The sequence below is a fragment of the Loxodonta africana genome, chromosome 19 (assembly GCF_030014295.1).
Source record: "Loxodonta africana isolate mLoxAfr1 chromosome 19, mLoxAfr1.hap2, whole genome shotgun sequence".
In the NCBI taxonomy this organism is placed as follows: Eukaryota; Metazoa; Chordata; class Mammalia; order Proboscidea; family Elephantidae; genus Loxodonta; species Loxodonta africana.
Genome location: NC_087360.1, coordinates 62,635,272 through 62,658,586, shown reverse-complemented (window position 1 = coordinate 62,658,586; position 23,315 = coordinate 62,635,272). Strand labels below are relative to the sequence as shown.

General features: G+C 39.8%; 1 protein-coding gene across 5 annotated transcripts in view; it reads right to left on the bottom strand.

Annotated features, from left to right (window-relative positions):
* Positions 1 to 2,948: 2,948 nt before the first annotated feature.
* The window catches only part of NSD3 (nuclear receptor binding SET domain protein 3), a 107,480-nt gene continuing 87,113 nt past the window's right edge, over positions 2,949 to 23,315 (bottom strand). For 2 of the 5 annotated variants that reach the window (XM_064272801.1, XM_064272804.1), the window contains 9 exons: positions 21,664 to 21,820; positions 17,960 to 18,162; positions 17,178 to 17,290; positions 16,293 to 16,562; positions 9,517 to 9,633; positions 7,643 to 7,784; positions 6,314 to 6,420; positions 5,605 to 5,809; positions 2,949 to 5,176 (listed from right to left, as the gene is read on the bottom strand). In XM_064272801.1, coding sequence (XP_064128871.1) covers positions 4,935 to 5,176; positions 5,605 to 5,809; positions 6,314 to 6,420; positions 7,643 to 7,784; positions 9,517 to 9,633; positions 16,293 to 16,562; positions 17,178 to 17,290; positions 17,960 to 18,162; positions 21,664 to 21,820 — 1,556 coding nt within the window. In that variant the 3' untranslated portion in view covers positions 2,949 to 4,934. Of the gene's footprint in view, positions 5,177 to 5,604; positions 5,810 to 6,313; positions 6,421 to 7,642; positions 7,785 to 9,516; positions 9,634 to 16,292; positions 16,563 to 17,177; positions 17,291 to 17,959; positions 18,163 to 21,663; positions 21,848 to 23,315 lie in introns of all 5 variants that reach the window. The other 3 variants (XM_064272800.1, XM_064272802.1, XM_064272803.1) reach the window with 3 other exon arrangements.

Genomic DNA, 23,315 nt, shown 5'->3' with positions numbered 1-23,315 from the left:
ACAGTTTTTGAAACACACAGTTTACATCCAACATCTCAGGAGTGTAACGTAAGTGCAATCCCCCTACCCCACGGGCATACATTAAAGGAAAAGAAGAGGCGCTCAGGGACAGGGTGGACAAAATGCCAAAGAACATACATAGAAAATACTCATAAAATGCTGCTTGTTCCTTCTTCCAGTGTGTACCTTCAATCTGAGCTATCTGAACAATCTCTCCCATTTGCAGAACTTTGCCTTTAACCCAAGTTACAGAGGATAAGAGACTAGGCTGTTTACTGTATTTTCTAAATAGTATACACAACAATGCTCTCTACTTCATAAGTTTAAAGAAAAAACTGTAAAATGAGAAACGGAGGAGTTTCAAGTACTTATAAAACCTGAATTCAATGAGGCAGAATTCTGAATGTTAAAGTGACAACTTCGTACCTGTGGTAAACACACACCGTCCCCCTCCCTACCCTATTATAACCCCCTGTTCTCTCTGTACCCCGCCCCAGATAAAAGTTGCAAAGATTTCAGTATGTACAAATTTCCAGCTCTTCAATGGTAGCTAATTCATTGCAAAGCTGTCTAGTTGTATCTATTTCCTATCCCACCTGAAACAGGAAGTGAGTTCTCCTTTTTGTTTGCTTACAAATAACCAGAGACCAATTCCTGGCCCTGGGCCAAAGGAAGTTGTTCCATTTGATCACTTCATGTCTGCAGCAACGTGGCCAATCTGGGGCTGGCTAGGAGCATCAGCCTCGTAGAACGCGAGCCAAGTCTAACCTGCTCTGTCCAGCACTAAAGCCACTTCCCCAGGCACACTGCACTCCAGTAGAAGTCAGTCAGCCGCCAGCCTCCCAAGCTGTAAGGATGCTGTAACTTGTTTTCTTATCCTTTTAGGACACAGCCTGTGGCAGTACCTTGTCTTTAAGGCGAATGCTAAAGGAAGAACTCTGTTTTAAAAAATGAAATGAAAGACAAGTAACAATATCCTGGGCAGTCCAGAGATCACGTTCTTTATAGATGGCACTTCTGTTTTACAAACTGCAGACCTCTGACCCTGATTTGAGCACATACCATGCAAGTAACCATTCAAATAGGAAACTCTACTTCATGAACCAGGAAAGAAAGCTAGCTATCAGCCTGCCCTACTGAGAGCCCTTTACATGATTAGATACTCAATATCTCAGTTCCACGGTATTTACAAGTATGTTTCCAAATATTCTGTGGAAATGGCAGAAGGGAGCTGGAAGCACACCCCCCTGCCACACACACACACACCATTTTTTAAAAAAAAGTTTTCAGCTGTTCCTGACTTAAGCATACAGAAATTTCTAAGTTTCAGTGATTCTAAAATTCAGCCTATTTTATAGCTTGTTGTTGTTGCTGTTAGGTGCCATTGAGTCTATTCCTACTTGTAGCGATCCCATGTGACAAAGTAGAACTGCCCCATCGAGTTTTCTAGGCTGTAGTCTTTACAGAAGTAAGCCTCCAGGTCTTTTCTTCCTTGGAGCCACTGGGTGAGTTCAAATCGCCAACCTTTCACATAGCAGCTGAGCACTTAACTACTGTGCCACCAGGGCTCCTTTTTCTCTAGCTTCCCACCCACTGTCGAGTTGATTTTGACTCACAGTGACCCTACAGGACAGAGCAGAACTGCCCATTGGGTTTCCAAAGCTGTGTATCTACAGAAACAGGTCACCACACCTTTCTTCCAAGGAGCAGCTGGTTGCCGACCTTTTGGTTGGCAACCAAGCACTTTAACCACTGCGCCACCAGGGCTCCTTTTCTATAGTTTTGGCCTGATCGATTTTGAGAATTAAGACAGAGTGGGAATTTGTTGAAACAAACAAAAAAAACCCCACCTCACCCCTAACTCTAGCCCTGACTGGATATTAATGACGTGAATCACTGCCTCAACTGCTTCCGCATTGTGGGAACAGGCCCCAGCTCACCCTTCTCAGCCAGGGGCAGACAGCTCCCCCGACTCCTTCTCTGGCCTGGTCCTGCCCTACCCTCCACCGCACAGCGACCAGGGAAGGTTTCTCAGGGTTTCATCTTTAGCTGCGATTGATCCAATTTCTGAAGCTTTATGCTGATTATCAATGGTCTTACACTTTACACTCACTTCTTCCTTTAAAGAATTAACATGAGGTTAAAAACAAAAAAAACACCATTATCCCATGTTACTTTAAAGTGTTCATTTCATTTTGAATGAGTCTAAAAACCATTGGCTAATGCTCTGACCACATACAGATTTCAAAGTTAACAAGCACTAACTTCCGACGATGAGGGAGCAGTATGTCTTTTGGAACATTCCATTGGTGTCACACAGGCAAGCACGGTGCAGGCCCACATACGCACCCAGCAAGCACAACTTGCTCTCCCTACTGCGTCTATAACGGGCATTTACAGTGATACCAAACAGGCCAATGGCGACACTGTGGAGGTGTGGGGAGAGCCCCTTGGCACTGGTACCATTAAAACTACTTTTTAGACCAGTAAAGAACACTCATGGACAAGGACTTTAGAGCTATGGTTAGCTATTTTGTTTTCTACCCTGATTACTAAAATGGCATACCAAAAAAAGTCTCAGCAGAATTATGTTATAGACAGAAAAACAAAATGTGACACAATGAAGAAGTTGCATAAAAATACTTAAACCTAAGGTATTTGCAGTATACAGAATATACCCTGGCTTACCATATAAAAGTTATCAGATAGTAAATAGTACTAATCCAAAACAAAGCAAGGAGATAAGATTTCATGTTGGATCCTATTTCAACAAGAGATGTATTTGGAATATTAAAGGAAATCCTTCATGTTATTAAGTTTATAAAAACAAACATTTACCATATACATATGTAAGATAAAACTGTAGTAGAATAAAACCTAGATTTTCTTAAATTACTTTTAAAACAACATCAAACTACATAATTGCTCAAGAGCAAAGATTAGTGTTTTGGTGCGCTGTATTTCATGTTACTTGTAGCAATTATATTTGGTAACATTTATAGCATTTTCCATTTTGCTCTTTCTTCTGGGACCATATCTAATCAACAGAATTATTTGAGGCCCAATAAGTTACCTCAGAGTTACTGCTGCAATTAGGCAAATGGCAGTTTAGGAGCTTAAGTAAAGGAATTGTAGTGTTTTTTGCTTGTTTTGTTTTTTTAAAAGAGAAAATCCAGTACAATTGCACATTTACGTACCAAAAAAGAAACAAAAAGAGGCACTAAACAGGTTTTTTTTCAGAGAAGAGCTCTAAACTGATAAAAGGAACACACTGACACAGCTGAAGGAATACGGTGGAGCCATCTACCCTCCCTACCTTTATAAGGTTACTAGGTACGACTTGAGGGAAAAGAAATGCTACCAGGTACCAGCAATGGTAAGCAGTCAAAATTCACAGAGAAAGTAAACGCTCACTCAAGCTAACCCTAGACTTCTACTTAGTACAGTGTTACAACAACGTCTGACATAACTAATTATTTCATACGGGGCATACCAGAATATACATATTCCTATGTATTAAAAGCAACTGAGTTCTGTGGGCAGACATCTTGGCAAACTTGCATCTGTGAGATTCATGCAACACAGACAACCATCTTGACTAACACTGACTTTCTTGGGACTTTTCCCCAAGTGCTTCCTAAAACGAAGTGTTTGTGTGGCTCTTATAAACCCTGTAGAAGTGCTTCCCCTGACTCAATGGGGGCAATCTGAAGTATGGGATAATAAAAAAAAAATTTTTTTTTTTTATTACTACATACAAATTGTTTACATACGACTTGGAGATGTCCCTATCCATTTCGCCCCCCAAATTTAGGAATTCAGCCAAAAAGAACTATTCAAATTCATTTGTGTCCTTTTCACCAGGAAACATGATTCAATGGTCAGTTACAAAAGGAATGTCTGGTTAGGAGAGGGAAGCAGAGACAGAAAATAAAACACCCATAATTCTTCCCAAGTCAGACCAGGGGCTACATGAAACTGGACAGAAAATGGGGCTTATCTGACCCCACTTTTGGTCTGCGCCTTTCATGTCCCTTTAGCTGCCTGCATCAGTATGTCAGGATAATAGGAATGACCACTCCAGCTGTGCATTTAGACCTGCATAAATGCACGCCATCCAAAAACCCGCCATTTCATGGAGAACATTTCAAAACCAGTGAGCACATCCATTCCTTTTTTCCTCCAAAACAAAAAACAAACTAAAAACCACATGATGTACCTTTTCAGGTAAAGTTATGAAATCACAAAGCCCACCTAGTTTAAGACCACAGGGGAAAAACCCACTGAGGCATTTTGTTTTCACGGGGCCAGGTTCAATACTTCCATAGAGCCCTTCTCTAAGACTGTGAAAAAACATCTTGAAGGGAAAAAGAAGTTAGCCAACCTACTCCTCAGTGAAGAGGTATTTAAAGATCTTCATACCCTTTTCTGGAGGGCTTTCTTCAATCCTACGTACACACATACACTGATTAGACTATTTGAACTACACTACTCAAAATTCCTAGAAAGGAAAATAAATAAAGGAATGATGGCTACTTTTGTTTTATACACTCAAGGAACACATCTTAAACTTTAAATTTACCTCATCAGCAAAATTTTCTTTTCTCTTTGTTCTTATCTTAAACGTGAAGACATCTCTTTTTCCAGTTGCAAAGGCATTGAAGCATTCGATAAAGAGCAAGAAAAAGACAAAGAGTATTTAACCCTCCACAAAAGAATCCCCTCCGAACAAAAACCCGAGCCCGCCAGCCACGTCTGCCTGTGTGAACCGGTTTCTGCATCTGCACTCCAACGAGGCAGTGCAGGCGGCAAAGGCTGCCTGCACTGTAGCCGTCTCTTCTTTTTCAGCTGCATTGTCTGTTTACTTTTTTTTTTTCCATTTAAACAAAATAAGGAGGGGGGGAAAAAAAAGAGAAAAGGAAATCACCACCCATCTATTCCTTTACTTCTTCTCCACGATCTTGTGATTCCAATTTACACTTTATCTTGCTCCAGTATTCTGGTGACACAGGCGAGATGGGGTCGTGTTCAGAGCAGCAGAGACGGCCTTCCAGTGCAGAGGGAACCAGAGCTCCTTTTTCATGGTCTTTACAGAACGAATGTGGGCAGAACTCACAGAACGAAGCTGCGGAGCTGCTGCATTCATCGCACTGATGCCACGGGCACTCCCACTTGCCTAATGCATGGCCGGGAGGAAGGAGGAAAAGAATCCAAGTCAGTGCCTGCCTTGATTGCCCATTACAAACCCAAGTTCCCACCGTCTTCTCTCACTGGAGACTGAATCCAGTTGAACACAACTCCAGATTTCAGCCAAACACAGGTCTAGGTGTACTATTAAATACGGATGTGGGCTACTGCCCCAAACCCAACGCCACAGGTGCCAATTACCCACCAATGGTAATGCTAAATAAACCAACCCTTGCTGGTCCACAGGATATCCTGAATTTGCAAGGAGACAGATTTTTCATTAGCAAAATTTTTGTTCTCTCGTTCTAGTCAACACTTCCCATTCCATGGCCTCCTAAGGACAGCAGACTATCTTCTGAGTTACAGACAGCTGGCAAAGATGCAGGCCAGAGAAAGGGTCCAGAAGTTCTCGCTTACCATAGGGGGGCTGAGTCAGGTTAAGGCATATGAGGTGGTATGCTTTGGGACAGTCTTTTTTGTCACACATGACCAGCTCTCCACCATCTCCACATTGAAAACAGTAATCTTCGTGCATCTGCTTTGGCTCTGTTTTGATTTTTCGTCTTTTCTGCTTTAACTTAGCATTTCTTGCCTTCTCTTCAGTTGTTGACGCACATGCCGACTGGCAGAAAAAAAGGACCACAGTTTTAATGATGGTAGGCTGTGTATGAGGCTTTACATACAAAGGAAAGCCCTACAACCTCACATGCATTTAAATGCGTCTGTTGTTCAATGACCTCAGTAAATGAGAATTCTCATCCTGTAACGATAATAAAAATAAGGCTTGGTTTTCACTGGCTTTTCAGTAGGGGACTATTTTTTAAATTGCAGGGATGCTGGTGAATCCAAGCAGCTTTAACCCATTAATGTTTAGACAACCTCTGAATTATTTTTTCATTGAGAGATAATTCACATACCATAAAACTCACCATTTGAAGGAGTACCATCCAGTGGTTTTCAGTATATTGTAATGATTTTTTTTTTTTTTTAGTTTTTGAAGGGGAATTTGCTAATTGCAAATTCAACCAGAAATACAAATGCATTTTCAGACCCGCACAGACCTTAGTAAGAGGAAAGTCAGAGTTTAAGCTTTTGGTAAGACAACTGATGTCACTATGCAACTGACCTTTGGCCGCACTCCTAGGAAACCACTGCAATTATCCGCCCCACAGTGGCACTCCGTTCTGCCATTGCCCAGACAATCCAAGTTATAATTAAATGTTAACTCCATCCCTGAAACATAAAAGAAATAATTATTCCTCCTCAAGGCACGGGCAGAGAAATGCTGCCACAGACACTCCCCTAATGAAAAAAAGAGACATCATTCTGTAATGAAGACTTTTCCCCTCCTCATCTTCCACCACACTGAAGACAGTGATGGAAAAAAAAAGAAGGGGGAAAAAATAAAGGAAAACACCCCCCCACCACCAATGATTATGGTGAAAATAAATATTGTAAAGAGAAGTCATCTCCTTTTCATAGAAGTGGCTGAAAACAACGTAAGAGGAACAAAGAATCTGCAATCTGCTTATACTGGCTCTAGTTTAGCCCTCTTTCTCAAAGCTAATTTATACCAGCTTCTAAATGAACAAATCTGACCATGGAAGTATGAAGACAATACTATTTCTAGTAATTAATGCTTTTTATTATGGATAGATAAGAGTTCTACAGTGGAGGTTTGTATCCACCAGGCGCTCCTTGGAAACTCTATGGGACAGTTCTATTCTGTCCTATAGGGTCGCTATGAGTCCGAATCGACTCGACGGCACTGGGTTTAATGCTTTTTATTATGGATAGATAAGAGTTCTGCAGTGGAGGTTTACTGCATACACCAAAGATCCAGGGATTCACATTAGGGCCTCGCCAGCTTTCTTTAAGCTGGGCTTGAACAATCCACATTGAATTCTAGAAGTATATTTTAAATCTGTTTTAGCTATAGCATTGCCCTTCTTACTCATTTTCTATAAACTTGAAGCAGAAACTAAGTTGGGCTGTTACAATGCTGGATGGGTAAGGAGAAATGAAAGCAACAGATCTGGTTTCAGAGGCTTTTTATGTCTAATTTGAGGCAGATTGATATTTCAAAGTAAAAAAGAAAAGCAAGTTGATGGTAACACAGGCTAATTACTTTTAATATTAAAAAAAAAAACAAAAGCTTAAACATCTGGTTGCATTATACGGACAGCAATAATTTGGAGAATTAATTCAACAGGATTGTAGACACACAGAATCTTATAACATCCTCTCTTACACAAAGGCTCTTGCTAAGATCCCTTTTGTATGTTATAGATTTTTACCTCTTATTGGCAAATAACACTCAATGCTAACTATTATAACTCTTTATCATGTCTGAATAAATACTCACACATCAAGCCTTAAAAAACAATGCCCTGTCTTCAAAGGACATACTTTCTTCCTTGGGAGAGGGGGTTGAGGAGCAAGGTAGAGTTCTTACCTGCAGGAATATCACAAAGAGCAAAAAGTCCAACTCGAACGTCTCCATTCACTGTCCACTTTTGTGTCTCACAGTTTGGATTACAACTGTGGTTCATAAAGCGAGAATAATTTCCTTTTGGGCCAGCATCGATTATACGGTCCTTGAGAAAGAAAAGACAGATACCTTTGACATAAAACTAAGTAAAACACTCTAAGAACTTAGTCAAGAGTCCCAAGGTGGCAGCGTGTTGCTCCCAGCTGATGTCTGACAACGGACAGCTCTGAAGATGTGATGCGCCCTGTGCCACTGACCAGGCTCTTCACTGGATGACCTCTGAGTCAAAGTAATTGAGATAAGGAGGAATTTAGTTCCTTTTTAAGTTCATTTCTAGAAAAAAAACAGACCACAGAATAACGCTACTTAGAAGATTAGCTGGCTGTGGGTTTAGGAATGGTGTTTTCCGATTAGACAGCTCCATGTTCAGATAACTACCAGTAACGAGAACTATGGTGTTTGTTGTCAGCTCTCCTCCTCGGCTCTATACTGGAAGCAACACTAATATGGGGGAGACAGATGGGCGTTTAGGCCACAAAGTGGGAAGAAGGCAAAATGAGAACCTGCCCTCCCCCCCGCCACATACTCCAAAAGAAGACTTAGAGATGTGACTGATGGGAGGGCTACAGTGTGGGGTACCTCTCCAGTAGCCATCTATTTGCTCTGTTTTCACTTATGCAGTAAAAAGCTGAACATTTAGGCTCCCTGAGTTTGGACTCTGATAATCTGGACCAGCTCCAGAGGATGGAGCGTCCTGAGTGTTATCAAGAGGCCTCGAGGGGCCACTGCAGCGAGGATAGGATGGAAGGAGCCAGATTCCAGCAATCATCAATAATGACATTTTAATTTATGTTTATGAAGTCAAAGTTGTAAAAAAAAAAAAAAAAAAACTTTCAAATAATGAAACATCCGTACAAATAATACTTCTTTTAAATGATTTCTATTTCTTGTAATGATATTTTGACTCTCAGTTTAGAGACAGCCTGGGACACAGGAAACATGAGTACTAGTCTTGGCTCTTCATTAAACTGTAATAGGAGAGCCAGCAAATCACTTATCATTACTGGCCCGTTTCTTGTCCCCTGTGAATCTGAGGACTGTTGAAGAAATTAAACGAGATAATGGATACGGTGCGCATCAAATAGGTCTTACACATATTAAAATAGCAGCTTTACTATATTTTTCTGTCATTTTTCACATGACAGCACTTATTATTTTTCTAACTCATTTTTAAACAAGTACACAGAACAATTTAGAATTTTTGCTAAAACAAAACTGTAATAGTGATAAAAACAAACAAACAAACAAACTAACAAACAAACAAACAAAAAACTAAGGCCCAGGCCTTTCAGTGAATAAGAGCCGAGACTAAACTCCAGATATGTTAACTCTGTTCCTGGTTATCTTTTCACTACAGATGCTGGCTCAGTCATTCATTTTGTACTCTGGTATAAGCAGCACGCTATACTAGGTAGCAAGGAGCCCTGGTGGCACAACAGTTAAGTGCTCAGCTGATAAACAAAAGGTTGGCGGTTCGAATCCAAGGGAGAAAAGGCCTGGAGATCTGCTCCTATAAAGATTGCAGCCTAGGAAACCCTAAGGGGCAGTTCTATTCTGTCACATGGGGTCACTAGGAGTTGGATTTGACTGGAGGGAACCCAACAGCAGCAAGTAGGTAGCACATTGGCTACTATAAACAATTATAATTTGCTTGGGGAAAAAAAACAAATTAGAGGAAACTGAGTTCAACCTAAAACAATGAAACATATTCAAAAATCTATATCCCTTTGTGTTACAAAGAAAGAAAGAGAAAAAAAAAAACAAAACCACAATTTTACCTTGGTAACAGTTAACATATAAAAATTAGTTACACTGTTCTCGTGGGCGCGCTTGATTCGCAATCTGCATTCCTCTTCGTCAATTAATTCACCAACATACTCATTTACAAATTCACCCTGCAGAGAGGCACAGGACACAGAAATGTAAAATCAATGCATTATACTGCAAAGCATTCCTTAACAACACAGGTAAAACCCAGGAAAAGTAACAAAAAGTGGAACTTTCAACCCTAGAAACAATGGTCTTTTTAAATTCATGGGCACTCACGTGACACCGTTTTTCTTGTGCAAACGCATCAAAAGGTGCTCATCTGCTTGCCTTTTCTTGCTGACAATGCTACTTCACTACTTCCAAGTGATACCACAGAAACGCTGGTGGCATAGTGGTTAAAGGCTATGGCTGCTAATCAAAAGGTCTCAGCAGTTCGAATCCACCAGGTGCTCCCTTGGAAATCCTAAGGGGCAGTTCTACTCTGTCCTTTAGGGTCACTATGAGTCGGAATTGACTCGATGGCAATGGTTTTTTTTTTTTTTTTTTTTGGATTATCATGGTGGGGTATTACTGGGACCTGGTGATAAGGCTAACTCCAGCCTTAGAAGCTGTAGTAAAACAGATTTTTACTAGTTTACAGACCTGGAAAAGATCTGAATCTGAAACAAGTTAATTCTATTTAAAAAAAAAATTTTTATTTTCAAGTAATTACAGATATTCACAAGAAGTTGCAAAATAGTAGAGAGAAGTTCCACGTACTCTTCACCCGGTTTCCCCCAATTGTAACATCTCTCATAGCTACAGTACAATACTGAAACCAGAAAACTGACGTTGGTACAATCCGCAGGCCTTATTCAGATTTCACTAATTTTACATGCAGTAATTTGTGTAAGAGTGTGTGTATTAAAAAACCAAACCCAACCCATCATTCTATGCAACGTTATCCCGTCTGGATTTGTGTAACCGCTACCACAGTGAAGACACAGAACTGTGCCACCAGCAGGGAGCGCTGTGCTGCTGCGGCTTTACCGTCCTATCCCTAATCCCCACAACCAATATCTGTCTCCATCTTTATGATGCTGTCATTTTGAGAACACTATATAAATGGTATATAAATAGCATATAAATATATAGTATATAAAGGGAATCATATAGTATGTAACCTTCGAGACTGGATTAAAAAAACAAAAAACTCAGCCTAACTCCTTGAGACCCATCCAAGTTGTGTGTATCCATAGTTCATTATTTTTGCTGCTGAGCAGTAGCCTACAGTATAGATGCACCACAGTTCTCTGGGAGGGACCGTTTCCAGGTTTTAGCTGTTATAATAAAGCTGCGATGAACATTCATACAAGAGCTTTTGTGTGGACCGAAGTTTTCATCTTTCTGGGATAAAGGGTTACAAGCGTGTTTACTGGGCCATAAGGTGATTACGTAATTATAAACATTAACTCTTTCACCTCAAAAGCCACCATTGATTTAATTTAGGACAACGGCGTTACCTAAAGGATTTGCCAGTCTTACTAACACACTTTTGAGAATAATTATCTCAAGAAACAAATAAAAATATATTAGCTTATTGTTTTACCAGACTTTCGTTCCCTCCTCACACACAAATTTTCACTAGCCCTTCTGTTGAGAATAAATATCAGTAACCTACAGAAAAGTACTGTATCACATTTTCTCATTTTAGTAAACCCTTAAGAACATAGCCAATGTTCTTAAAAATACTTAATTTTTTTCTATTGATAAAAATCAAATACTGCTATCTGTTACAAGGGAAAGGACATTGGAAAAGATCAGGTTGGAAGGAACCACCCTAACCTCCAATGCATCAGTCCCTTCCCTCAGCAGGTTGTCGTTGGCAAGATCAGGGAAAAACACCAGTCGGCTTAAAGGAGCTACATACTTGTTTCAGGTGAGGGGTGGCCACCATAAAACATGGCCTCTAGTTTTTTCTCTCTCCCCATTTGTACTTATTATACAAGCTATAACAAAGAATTAGGTGAGAAAACGAAAAACATTTCATCTACAACTGCCAGGCTGTGAGAGGGGCTTATTTTCTCTACTTTTCCTTCCAGTCCTTTCTCATGGAGGACAGAGGGCAGTTGTACACATTTGTGTATTGTGCACTGTCAGTCTTAAAAGCCTTTTCATACATCCATTGTGGACTCTGACATTACACTATTATACGCTGGCACTGCAGTCAGGGGTACAAGAAGACTGCATTACCATCTTGGGTGCGCTGCCACCTAGTGTTACTATACTTAACCAATTTACGGCACTTTTTTTTTCTTTAACGGAAACCTATATAGCAGGGAAGGACCCTGATGGTGAAATGGTTAAGCACTCAGCTGCTAACCAAAGGTGGGCAGTTGCAACCCACCAGCCACTGCTCACGAGAAAAGACCTGGTGATCTGCTCCCGTAAAGATTACAGCCTGGAAAACTCTATGGGGCAGTTCTACTCTGTCCTATAGGGTTGCTAAGCATCAGAATCCACTCAACGGCATACAACAATAGAGCAGAGCATCAACCAAATCAGCTTTACTTCCTCTATTTCCCATACAGGGATTCAACGTAAGATTTTACTTGAAGGAATGACCTGGGGGCTTTAAAAGCCTGAAAACCATTTATCATGGTTTATATTTATTATTCTACAAAATGAGCAAATAAAGAAAAATTAAACTACTGATATCAGACATGAGAAGTGCAGGCCTCATAAATTTGATATTATTGTGAATAAAGATGGAAATATTTTAGATGCCCTAAAACTGACAAATCTTTAGCCTCAAAGAGCTGCTTACTGAACTTAAAACCATTAACTGTGACTTTAATTGTGAACAAAAATAATAAAAGAAAGAACTTTTTAAAATGCTGGAGATCTGTCCTTAATGATTGTGGCTAAAACGCAGGGTATACTTAGTATTTAAAAAAATTTTTTTTTAATTTCTGAGAAAGGAACCACTTCATAACAGGAAGTCTCTTCTTTGACTCTGGCACATGTTTTCAGGAATCTGTTATGTGTGAAAAGAAAGGGACTCTGTACATTCAATTTCAGAGTTGACTTTTTCCCCCTAACTGTACCAAAAATTTTTTCCATGTTGCTTCAAAGACTTTATGATTATGCTTTTCAATGACTATATTTCTAGCTATTTTGTAAAAGACTAGTTGCCTTACGTTAGCAATCTCTCAAGTGCTAAAAGGTAGAATAATCCAGGTTGTATTTTCTGTTCTCTTGATTATAATATTAACTTAATAAATTCTTTTAGAAGATATTTCACAATAAATACAACTATTACTAAAGGAATGTTAATATGAGAAGAAGCCCTGGTGGCACAGCGGTTGAAGTGCTTGGTTGGTAACCAAAATGTCGGCTGTTGGAACCCACCAGTCAGAGAAAGATGTAGCAGTCTGTTCCCATAAATATTTACAGCCTTGGAAACCCGATGGGGGCAGTTCTGCTCTGTCCTAGAGGGTTGTTATGAGTAGGAATCAACTTGATGGCAATGGGTTTGGTTTTCTGGAACACAACATGAAACTGGATGGGTTTTGGATGGTCCTATATAGCCCCCTCAACAACAACAAAAAAATCGTAGGTAAAAATTTGTATGTTTTACATGCACGGCATTAGAGTAATATCAACACTTTTACATTATATAACATTTTAATTGTAGATGGTCTTTGCCCAAGCAACCCAATCCACATATCCGATCCATAGCAAATCCTACTGGCTCTACCTTTAAAATACCAGAAATCCAACCACTTCTCTCTGCTCATCTACAGCTCTAGTGATCCAAACCACCACCATCTCTCTCCTGGACTACTCTAATGGCATCCTTTTCATCACTCTTTCTCACTTATCATAAATTCTCCACACTTTAGCCAAAGTTCTGCATATGAAACCCAAGTGTCGCAGATACTCTTGAGGTGGCCTTCACCATCCCTGCCTCCTGGTGTTCATGCTGCCCTGCTCTTACATACGAACAGGAACCTGTGGCTTATTTCTAACCAACAGAACATGGCAAAGGTGACAGGGTGTATGTGATTACGTGATTTGGTTACTTAAGAATTTAGTGTCCGTTTTCCTGGTCTCTCTCCCTTACCCTTGTTGGTTATAAGGAAGCAAGTGGCCAGGTTGGGGAACTCCATGTGGCAAGGAGCTATGGATGGCCTTTAGAAGCTGAGAGCTGCTTCTGGTCAAAGCCAGCAAAACAATGCTGAAGCGCAAAAAACAGAATTCTGCCAAGAATCATGCAAGAACCCAGTCCTGTTCAACACCCTGAATGCAACCTGTGAGACCCTGAGCAGAGGACCCAGCTAAGCCTTGCCAGGTCCTGACCCATAGGAACTGAGAAAATGCAATGTGTGTTGTTTTAAGTTGCGAAGTTTGTGGTAATAGTGTTATGCAGCAACAGAAAACTAATACACCAAGTCAGATCAAGTCACTCCCTACTAAAATCTTCCAGAAGCTTCCCCTTCCATGGTCTATAAGGCCCCATATGATCTAGCCCTTGACCACTACCCTCACTTTGTCTCCTACCTACCACTTCTCTGGGTGCTCACTCCTCTCTAGGTGGGCCAGCTTTCTTGCTGTTCCTAGAGTTCACTAAGCCCTCTGTACCTGCTTTCTTCCCGTCTGCAATGCTCCTCTGTAGATATCTGCATGGCTGGTTCCCTTACACATTCAGGTCAAGTATCACCTCCTCAGGCCTTCCTTGACCAACCAATGGAAAATACAATCCCTATCACCAGTTATTCCCTTTTACAGCTTAATTTTTTTGGGCACCATTTCCTGGTATTTAACATTATATATCTGCTTATATTATATGGCGTCCAGCAGATTCGCAAAGGTAAGGGCTTTATGCCTTATTCGCTATTGTTTTCCAAGTGCCTACAATAGTACCTAGCACACAGAAGAAACTTAATAAATATGTACTGAGTGAATGAATTTCAAGCAATCTAACCTACAGAAATAGGTACACAAAGATAGATGACCAAGAATGTTCGTTATAGAATTAAAAACTGTGTTTGTGTGTGTATCCATTTATTAAGGAATAGTTAAATAAATTATAGTACATCTCACTAGGGGATACATCGAGACTGTCGAAAAGAATGAGGTGAAATCTGTATGTATTGCCATAGAAATGTATTTAGGATCTATTAAGTGGGAGGGAAAAAAGAATAAGATGTATGATCATATTTATATTTCAAAAACCCTACAAATACGGTATATATAGGAATACGTTATTTATAATTATAACTGCACAGAAAAAGCTCTAAAAGGTTACATACCAAACTATTAACAACAGTTATTTCTAGCGAGCAAGCCAGGAATCAAAGGGATGAAGGAGGAATTCCACTCCTTACTATCTTTTCTGTGGAAACCTGGTGGCGTAGTGGTTAAGCGCTAGGGCTGCTAACCAAAGGGTCAGCAGTTATCAAATCCACCAGACGCTCCCTGGAAACTGTATGGGGCAGTTCTACTCTGTCCCATATGGTCGCTATGAGTCGGAATTGACTCGACGGGACTGGTTTTTTTTTGTTTGTTTGTTTATCTTTTCTGTATTGTTTGACTTTTCTTCACTATATTCAGATGGTGTCCTTTTAAATACAAAGGTGATTTTTAAAAAGGTGCAGAAGTGTCAAGAGTAATTTAAATTCCCACTAGGTCCATATTCTCTCAGTGATTACATCTCCAAGTTCTGTGAAGGAGATGGGACTAGGCAGGGAGGGGTGGGGTTCGGAGGGCCTTGTTTTAAAATACAGATTCCAGGCCCACCCCAGATACTCTAACTCAGTAAGATGCTGTTCTTAACAAGGGCCACAGGAGATTCTCACACACTCTAAAGTTTGAGGGCCACTGTTTGAGTAGGATTTACTGATGATTTCTTTTTCTAGTTATTTACATTTAAAAATTTTTCTACACTGAACACGTATTTCTTGTGTTAAACAAAGACTGCTTTGAAAAACTGCCTCTGAGTGTAAAAATGAAGATAATTTTTAAGTGTTAAAGATATTAACTTTTTCCAAATTTTCCTCCATACGTAACCTTATCTGAGACTCACGAGAACCTTCAAAAATGTAGGGCAGGGCTTCCTGTGCCCACTATACAGATGGAACACTGAGGCTCAGGGAAGCTCAGCGACTTGGCCATGGTTCCTTGGCTGTAGGGCAGGGCTTCCTGTGCCCACGATACAGATGAAACACGGAGGCTCAGGGAAGCTCAGCGACTTGGCCACGGTTCCCTGGCTGTAGGGCAGGGCTTCCTGTGCCCACGGTACAGATGAAACACTGAGGCTCAAGGAAGCTCAGCGACTTGGCCACGGTTCCCTGGCTGTAGGGCAGGGCTTCCTGTGCCCACTATACAGATGAAACACTGAGGCTCAGGGAAGCTCAGCGACTTGGCCACGGTTCCCTGGCTGATGGATTATGACGCTGGAGCGGTTCCTACTGCAGCACTTTCCTCACTTTACTATTTTGCGTTTACTGAAGTATTTTACATCTATTTAGCTTATCAAGTAAAACATATCTCAAACAGAAACCGACCAATGCCCCTTTTCCTTTTTACGACTGATCACAGCACACTCAAAGTTTATGTTCGTCTTACTACTTATCCTCTTCCTACCACTCTTACTTTGCCCAAGGAGTGCCAAGCTCTCAATGTGGGACGTTTCAAGAATTTGCCATAAATCCCTATATATTTTTTCTTATACCCTACTGAAGGACCCCTAAAAGGCAAAGGTCCTGGGCTATTCCACCCCACTTCAGCCCTCAAATGCTACCTTCTTAATGCTCCTTTTGGTCCTGAGGCCCCAGCCTCTTCGCTCTGTTTTGATGATTTCAGCATCGGGGTAGAGCCTCTTGGTAAAGCACTGGTTCTGGCAACGGTCTCCGGCAGGGCACACCTGTGGGTGGCACTCGTACTGCAGCATTCTGTTCAGGCACTCAGATTCCAGGCCACATGGGTTTTCATCGGCTGGTTTGCAGTTGCAGCGGGGAATCTCTGACAGGTCAGCAACCTGGATCTGCACCTTTCCTACGACTTTGTTAGCCTAGAAACAGAATCACTGATGAGGGGCAGCAGAAGGGAGGTGCATCATCTATTAGCAATTTGAACAGAACACCAAAAACATCCCTGCTATTGTTGGCTCTGCTACCGCCTTGTGGTGTCTCCAAGAAAACTCTGTCTTCCCTTCCCCATGCATAAGCTAGGAATAATTACTGCCTGTCCTTAGCTGACAAAAACATCAAAACCTGACGTGAATTCTCACTTATCTATCCTGTCTATGTCTCCTTCCACTGGTGGATGGAAACTTCATAACTAAAAATAAGACAAAATACGCTTGTCCGCCGTTCTCTGTAAGTGGGGAGCTAAATACCTATGTAACCATCTGGTTGCAGAACGGCCTGGTAGAGTGAACAGGATTTCACATCAGACGTGTCACTCCTAGGGGTGAGAGGGCTGGTCGAAGCCCTGACCCCCACAGCACAGCCACGGGCTATGGCTCCCATGTGACGCTTCCAACAGAAGCTCTCAGTTTGTTATACAGAAGAATGGATGATAATTAGCAAACTTTCTCACAAGTCAAAAAGGGCCTCTCAACTAATGAAGTAATGCATTTCATCTTGCACGTCAAATATCAGTGTTTTCATGGGCAAAGACTCACTTTGATGTGTTTGTAAGGAGGAGGTTTTCTTGAATTTTTTTCAATCTCTAGTGCTTCTTTACTTTCTCTTTGTGCTTTCAACTCCTGGAAACGTTTTGCAGCTTCTTCCAGTGCTGCCGATAAAACAGGGCAAAGGATATAAATACCAAAAAACAAACAAACAAAAACTGCAAGGAGAGTAGCTTCCCACTGCCTTTCCACTGCACTGCATCTGGCCTGAGATGCCCTTTTTAAAACTATACTCTGGCCATTACCATTTATCACCAGCAGAACGTAACGCTAAACAGGATCGAACTCATTTATGGCTGAACACTGCTCTGTTCAAGCTGCTGCCTCAGAGAAGAGGTTCTATCTACTTCAATGATCAGAGCCTTCCAAGTGAACCTAACAGCATTTTTTTTTTAACCTAGTACTAGATTTAAGTTCATGTTACCCTTACCCAGAAAGCCAAAACTTCCTGTCAACTCACTGTGAAAGCTATTTTGCTATTCACTGTGAAAGCTATTTCACTATCCTTTTGTGGCAAAGGATATTTCCAGAATAATCTTTACGTCTGTAGAGAGATCACTGAAGAAATTCCTCTCACATACACAGCACCATTTATTGTACTGAAATGTATTTTTAAAACTGGTTTCAATGTGATTGGAAGCTTACATATGCTGAATCACAACACTTTGTGAAATATTCGAATGCCAGAAATACGTCATATGCGAGTTGGGAGATGTTGAAAAATCAACAATGGAGTCTTAGTTTTGAGTCACTGTAAACATCATCCAACTTACCTTTTTTGAACGTCTTGTTAATACTAGTCTGTCCCTCAGCAAAGCTTTTGTCTCCTTCAACATAAGGGAACACTCTGCCCTGGTGTACCCAATAGTAGTCATGAGAACCAAAGAAGAACACAGGGAAGTCCCCCAAGTCATGTTTAAGGCCCTGGATGTTCAGTGGCACAGACCTGGGGTTGCAGGTCTCTGCTGGCCACCATCTGAAAACAAAAGAAATCTTAGACTCAGAAGGTGGAAAATCACACTATTCTTTACAAGGTTGGCAGGAAGGAAAAGGCTGTATCCTGCAAATTTCACTTAGGTTCTAATCCTACCCAAACCACACACTACTTAAAAACATTAATACAGCTAGCATAGACTAACCAAACTAGGCTCTAATAGCCAATCCAATTTCTTTTAAAAATTAATATTTCATATTTACAAAATGATATATCTGTAAGTATAAGTTATAAAAAAAAAGCACAATAATAAAAACACTGAACCCACCACACAGCTTAAGAATTAGAATATTACCAATACTATTCCAAACCCGATTGCAATTAAAAAAAAGTCATTTTTTTTTTTTTTTCCCAAGCATGACATACTTAGACACCAAGATTATCTTTCAAGGTAAAATTAATTTCTAGTAGTCCAGAGAATCATTTCAGGAGTTATCTGGTGCTACAGTAAAGAACGACCACCCCCAACCACATTAGCATTTTCTGAAACTAATCAACCAAGGCAAACACCTTTTGGTCACATGTTCTAGGTTTTATATCAGTATGTAAATTCCAAATTTAATTCATCTTTAATGATAACAAACATGGGATTTAGGACAGAATGAAAACATAACTGTTTCCTGCTATGATGACTGAATAGCCCAGCCGTCACTAAATGAAACCATCTGCGAGTAGCATTTGATGGTCTCCAGCTATGCGTAAGTCAAGAACTGAAGGCTGAAGCTAAAAGGCTGTAAAATGGGCCCAACTCATGGTGATCCTCAAGTGGGCATTCGTAGCTTATAAAATTATTAGTATGAACACTAAATATACACAGCTTAAATTTTTTCAGTCTTTCATTTTACATATGCCTAATAATCATGTACTTAACAAATACTATATTATTTAGAAGGTAAACAATGATGTGGCTGCACTCCCAGATTTATAGTGCAGAATTTGAATAAGTTTCATCTCAAAGGTACCCTGCTCTACATCAAGGAATTAATTAAAAACATGGGTAAGAGTCCAGGCTCAAACTGTTAAAATAAAGAAAGAAAACATTATTTCATGCGGTCAGTATTTGGTTTACCCTAAAGAAGGCTCGGAAATGGTTACGCTGTCTATTTCTAAAACCGTTTTAAGGTATAAAACATGTACATGATTACTGCATTCACTAGGGTCACTTAGGAAGAGGCACATTTTCTCCTAGGGTTTGTTTCAGGTCCTCCTATTTTCCCCCAGGAAGCTTGACATTGGAGAGTAGTTAGTTTTTGAAAATAAACAACTTCATGTGGCCCAGCTGGGCCTGACTGGAAAGAAATACATTAAGAGTTAGTTCATGGATAGAAATATACAAGGAGAGTCTGACCTAGATATAAAATCACACTGGCTATGATCTGAATTCAAATATTGGTTTGGACTTCTTAAAATGTAATATGATTAAAATTTAAGTAGGTAAATTAAGTCAAAGACATTTTCATCACAGAAATACTCTGAAATTTATTTAAAGATCTAAAAGCTTCCCATACTGTCTTAGGTATTTCTCACCCAGGGACGTCTCATCTATTAATTGTCAAACCCTGCACATCCCTCCCTACTCTGGAAAGAAATATATTTTAAATTAGGCAGTAAGTACTTCTTTCAAAAATTAAAATACAGCAGAAATGTGTAACAGAAAAAGCAAGAAATGTCTTTACTGATAATCTTGTTACGTCTAAGAAAAACATTAAATGTATTTCTTTTCAGGTATTAAAAACATGTTTTATACAGATCTATGTTGCTGTTGCATAAACACATGGAAACGTACTGTATATCTTGTTTAGTAGTCCTTTTAAACAACCAGATATCACAGATAACTTCCTGTGTTACCATACAGTCCTGCCTTATCCTTTTATTGGCTTCGAGGTATCCGACAATACAGATGTTGTCGTTGGTTGCCGTTGAGTGGACTCTAACTCATGGATACACCATAATTTATTTGACAGATCCCCTGCTGACTGAGCATTTGTTTTATTTCAAATTTTGCAATTATAAATGGTATTGCAATGAACATCCTTATAAACACAATTCTGCCTGCTTGTCCAACTGTCTTCCTTTTGATAAGCTCCTTGAAGTAGAAGCGCTGGGTCAAAGGCTATACAGAGTTGGGATTTCGATACATGATGCCAGACTGGCCTCCAATGAGTACTCATTCTCTATGCCCTCATCGAATGCAAAATGACTAATCTTTCAAACCTCTGCCAATCTGTTAATTGAAAAAAAACAATCTGTTTTAACGTGCATTTAAATTGTTTGTGTACTCAAACTGCCAATCTTTTTCTTTAGAACTTGGAGACATCCTGTCTTTTTTTTTTTTTTTTAAAAACAAGGTCTTAAACCTCAATGCCCCTCAAGTTTTTAAAATTAAATAGGTAAGCTAGCAGCATATCTAAAGCATGTGCCCATTTCTTTCTTAGTCAAATTAGAGGAAAAAAAAAAAAAAGCCCTTGCTAAAAAATGACAATATGCTCAGAATTCTATGGAAATACATTTTACTTAGGATTCTAATCAAAAAACAGGATTTTACTGTGCTGTCTTGAAAAGTATCTATTTTCCTAGTAAAATGATGAACATATGCCTCAAAAGGTAGAGCAGAGGGTTTTAAAAATATATCGATACACCTGTTCAGTGAAGGCTTGTTAAAAACATGGTCCTTAAAAGGAGAAAGTTTTATTAAAATAATGGCAATCACACATACTTCTCACTTCATTCCCTTAAGAACTAAAGGCTCTTAAATAATCTCTCTTCTTACACACAGCTTAGGGCTTCTAGCTAGAACTAAAATGGACCAGATTCAAGGGCAAGGAGAGTTATTAACCCAAATACTTCTTGGCTAGGATGTAATCTTTTGATTTGATTAGAAATCAGAAGTCAATATAAATCTAATTAAAACCCAAAGGAAACCTTTTCTCCACCGTCTACGTAAAGCCTGTTGCCATCAAGTCCGTTTAGACTCACAGCAACCAGACCTACTAGTACCTAGGTTCATTAGTGTAAAGTGACTTTCAGGACAGAAAAATAAAAGTCAACTAACCAAATCCAAAGAACAAACAAACAGCAATCAAACTGTTCAAATCATCTGCAAAACCTGTTTCTGGTCTGTCTTTCTTTTTTAAGGGAGTGGCTCTGTGCTAGAGGGCCCTGGTGGCACAATGGTTAAAGTGCTCGGCTGCTCAACAAAAGGTGGGCGGTCAGAGTCCGTCAGCGGCTCCTCTGGAGTAGGATGTGGCGGTAGCTTCCAGAAAGACCTGCAGCCTTGGAAACCCTATGGGGCAGTGCTGCTCCGTCCTACAGGGTTGCTGTGAGTCGGAGTCAACTTGACAGCAGTGGGTTTGGTTTTTGGTTGGTCGGTTTGTTTTTTAGCTCTGGGCTGCTCTACCTGTCTCCTACCACTTTGTATCCAGACTATGAACCTGTGTCTGAACAATGACGGAATACTTCTTCTCTGTCCTTACAAAAACTTGCCTGTAATTTCCCAATTTGACCCAAACAATCTGCTTGTAATGTAGCTTCCTGCCAGCTTTACAGTCATCACAATTCCAGCAGCCTTCTGGCATGCCTATGCCCAGGCACTCCGGGTGGAAGGAAGCTGGGCACGACTCACAGCAGAGCAGTCTTCCACCTTGAAACAAATAAACAGTCTTAATAACTGAGAAGAGAGGAAAGAGAAAAAGAGAGAAAAAAGAGTAAGTTATCTTTTAAGTGCATTAAATTTGATTCAAATTGGGGGAGAATAACAAAGGGATTGAGCCAAGTCTATAGTGATGGATTAAAATAGAGAGCAAAGGAAAAGATTTATCTACTTCAGTGCCTTTTGAGGGCTTCAGTAGCCAGAAACTCAAAGCTTCTGCAGAGCACCAAAAACATCACTGTACTCTTTATCCCTTTAAAATGTGGGCTATTGAGGAATCAGATTAACAAGCAGCTAAAACCCTTAACATATAACAAAATGGGCACATATGACTGTTAGACTGAGTAGACCTGAGAGCAGATCTTTCAAACAAATGTGTAGTGACCTCCTTTCTTCTCTCCTTCGGAGTCAAAAAGAAAGCAACAGTCATCTCTGTATTTTAATCCAGTGCTACAGTTAACTAAATCCCTTTGCAATAAAATTAAAAAGAATGAAAACAGGCAAGAGGTTGATCAGTTCTTTCGGTTTCCCATATAAAAAACCAAAAAGGGAAGGCACTTTGTTGAATTGGTGGTTACATCATCATTACCTTTTCAGTGACGATAAAGTCAAACAGGCTATACAGCAGTGGTTTCCAACTTTTTCATCACCAAGGATCCCCTTTCCCCTCCTCATGGATCCACATGTTTTCAAATACTTTATCATCCAAAAAAATGGCATTTTAAAAGTAACAATTTTTTTTTTTTACTAACTGAAGAAATATGTAGCTGCCAATTAGAGCTCTTGGTCACCACAACAAAAACTAGGATTATCACATTAAATTGTTAAAGTCATAGCCAAATACAAAGAAACTCCTGCAGCCATATTTTATGCAAATGTGTGATCCTGTTAGGTTTTCAGAAATAATAAACACAGTTCAAAAATTGTGTTCACATCAGTCTTTTCCGATTTTGAGAACCACTGCTTTATAGCGTAACAGTGAGTAACTATCACTGTAGGATGAAGTGCCACACACAATGGTTCCTTCCCAGCTCCCTAGCAAAAGCCTATCCTTTTAAATATGCGAAATGTTCTCTGGATTAAGGCCAAAACAGGTGTGGCAAACAAAACAATATATTTCTTTAAATGCAAAGAAATAAAAGATATCTTTGGGGGAAAAAGGGTTAAGTATTTTTGATATGTATTTCAACATAGGCAAGGACAAAGAAGGTTGTTAACCACTGAAAATGAAATATAATAAAGACATTTGCCACCAAAAAAAAAAAAAAACCATTCTTCCACTAGAAAATCAGGTCTACAGCCCATGAGTATACAAAGATTGAATGTCTCAAAAGCGAACGGTTAAGAGCCCTCTATACGACTATACAAAATCACATGCTCCAACCATTTAAGTGTTTGCTATCAAATGTTGTCTTCACATAGACTTTCAAACTTCTAACTGATTAACATAAAACAAAAAGAAAATCCACTTATAATCAGTGATGAG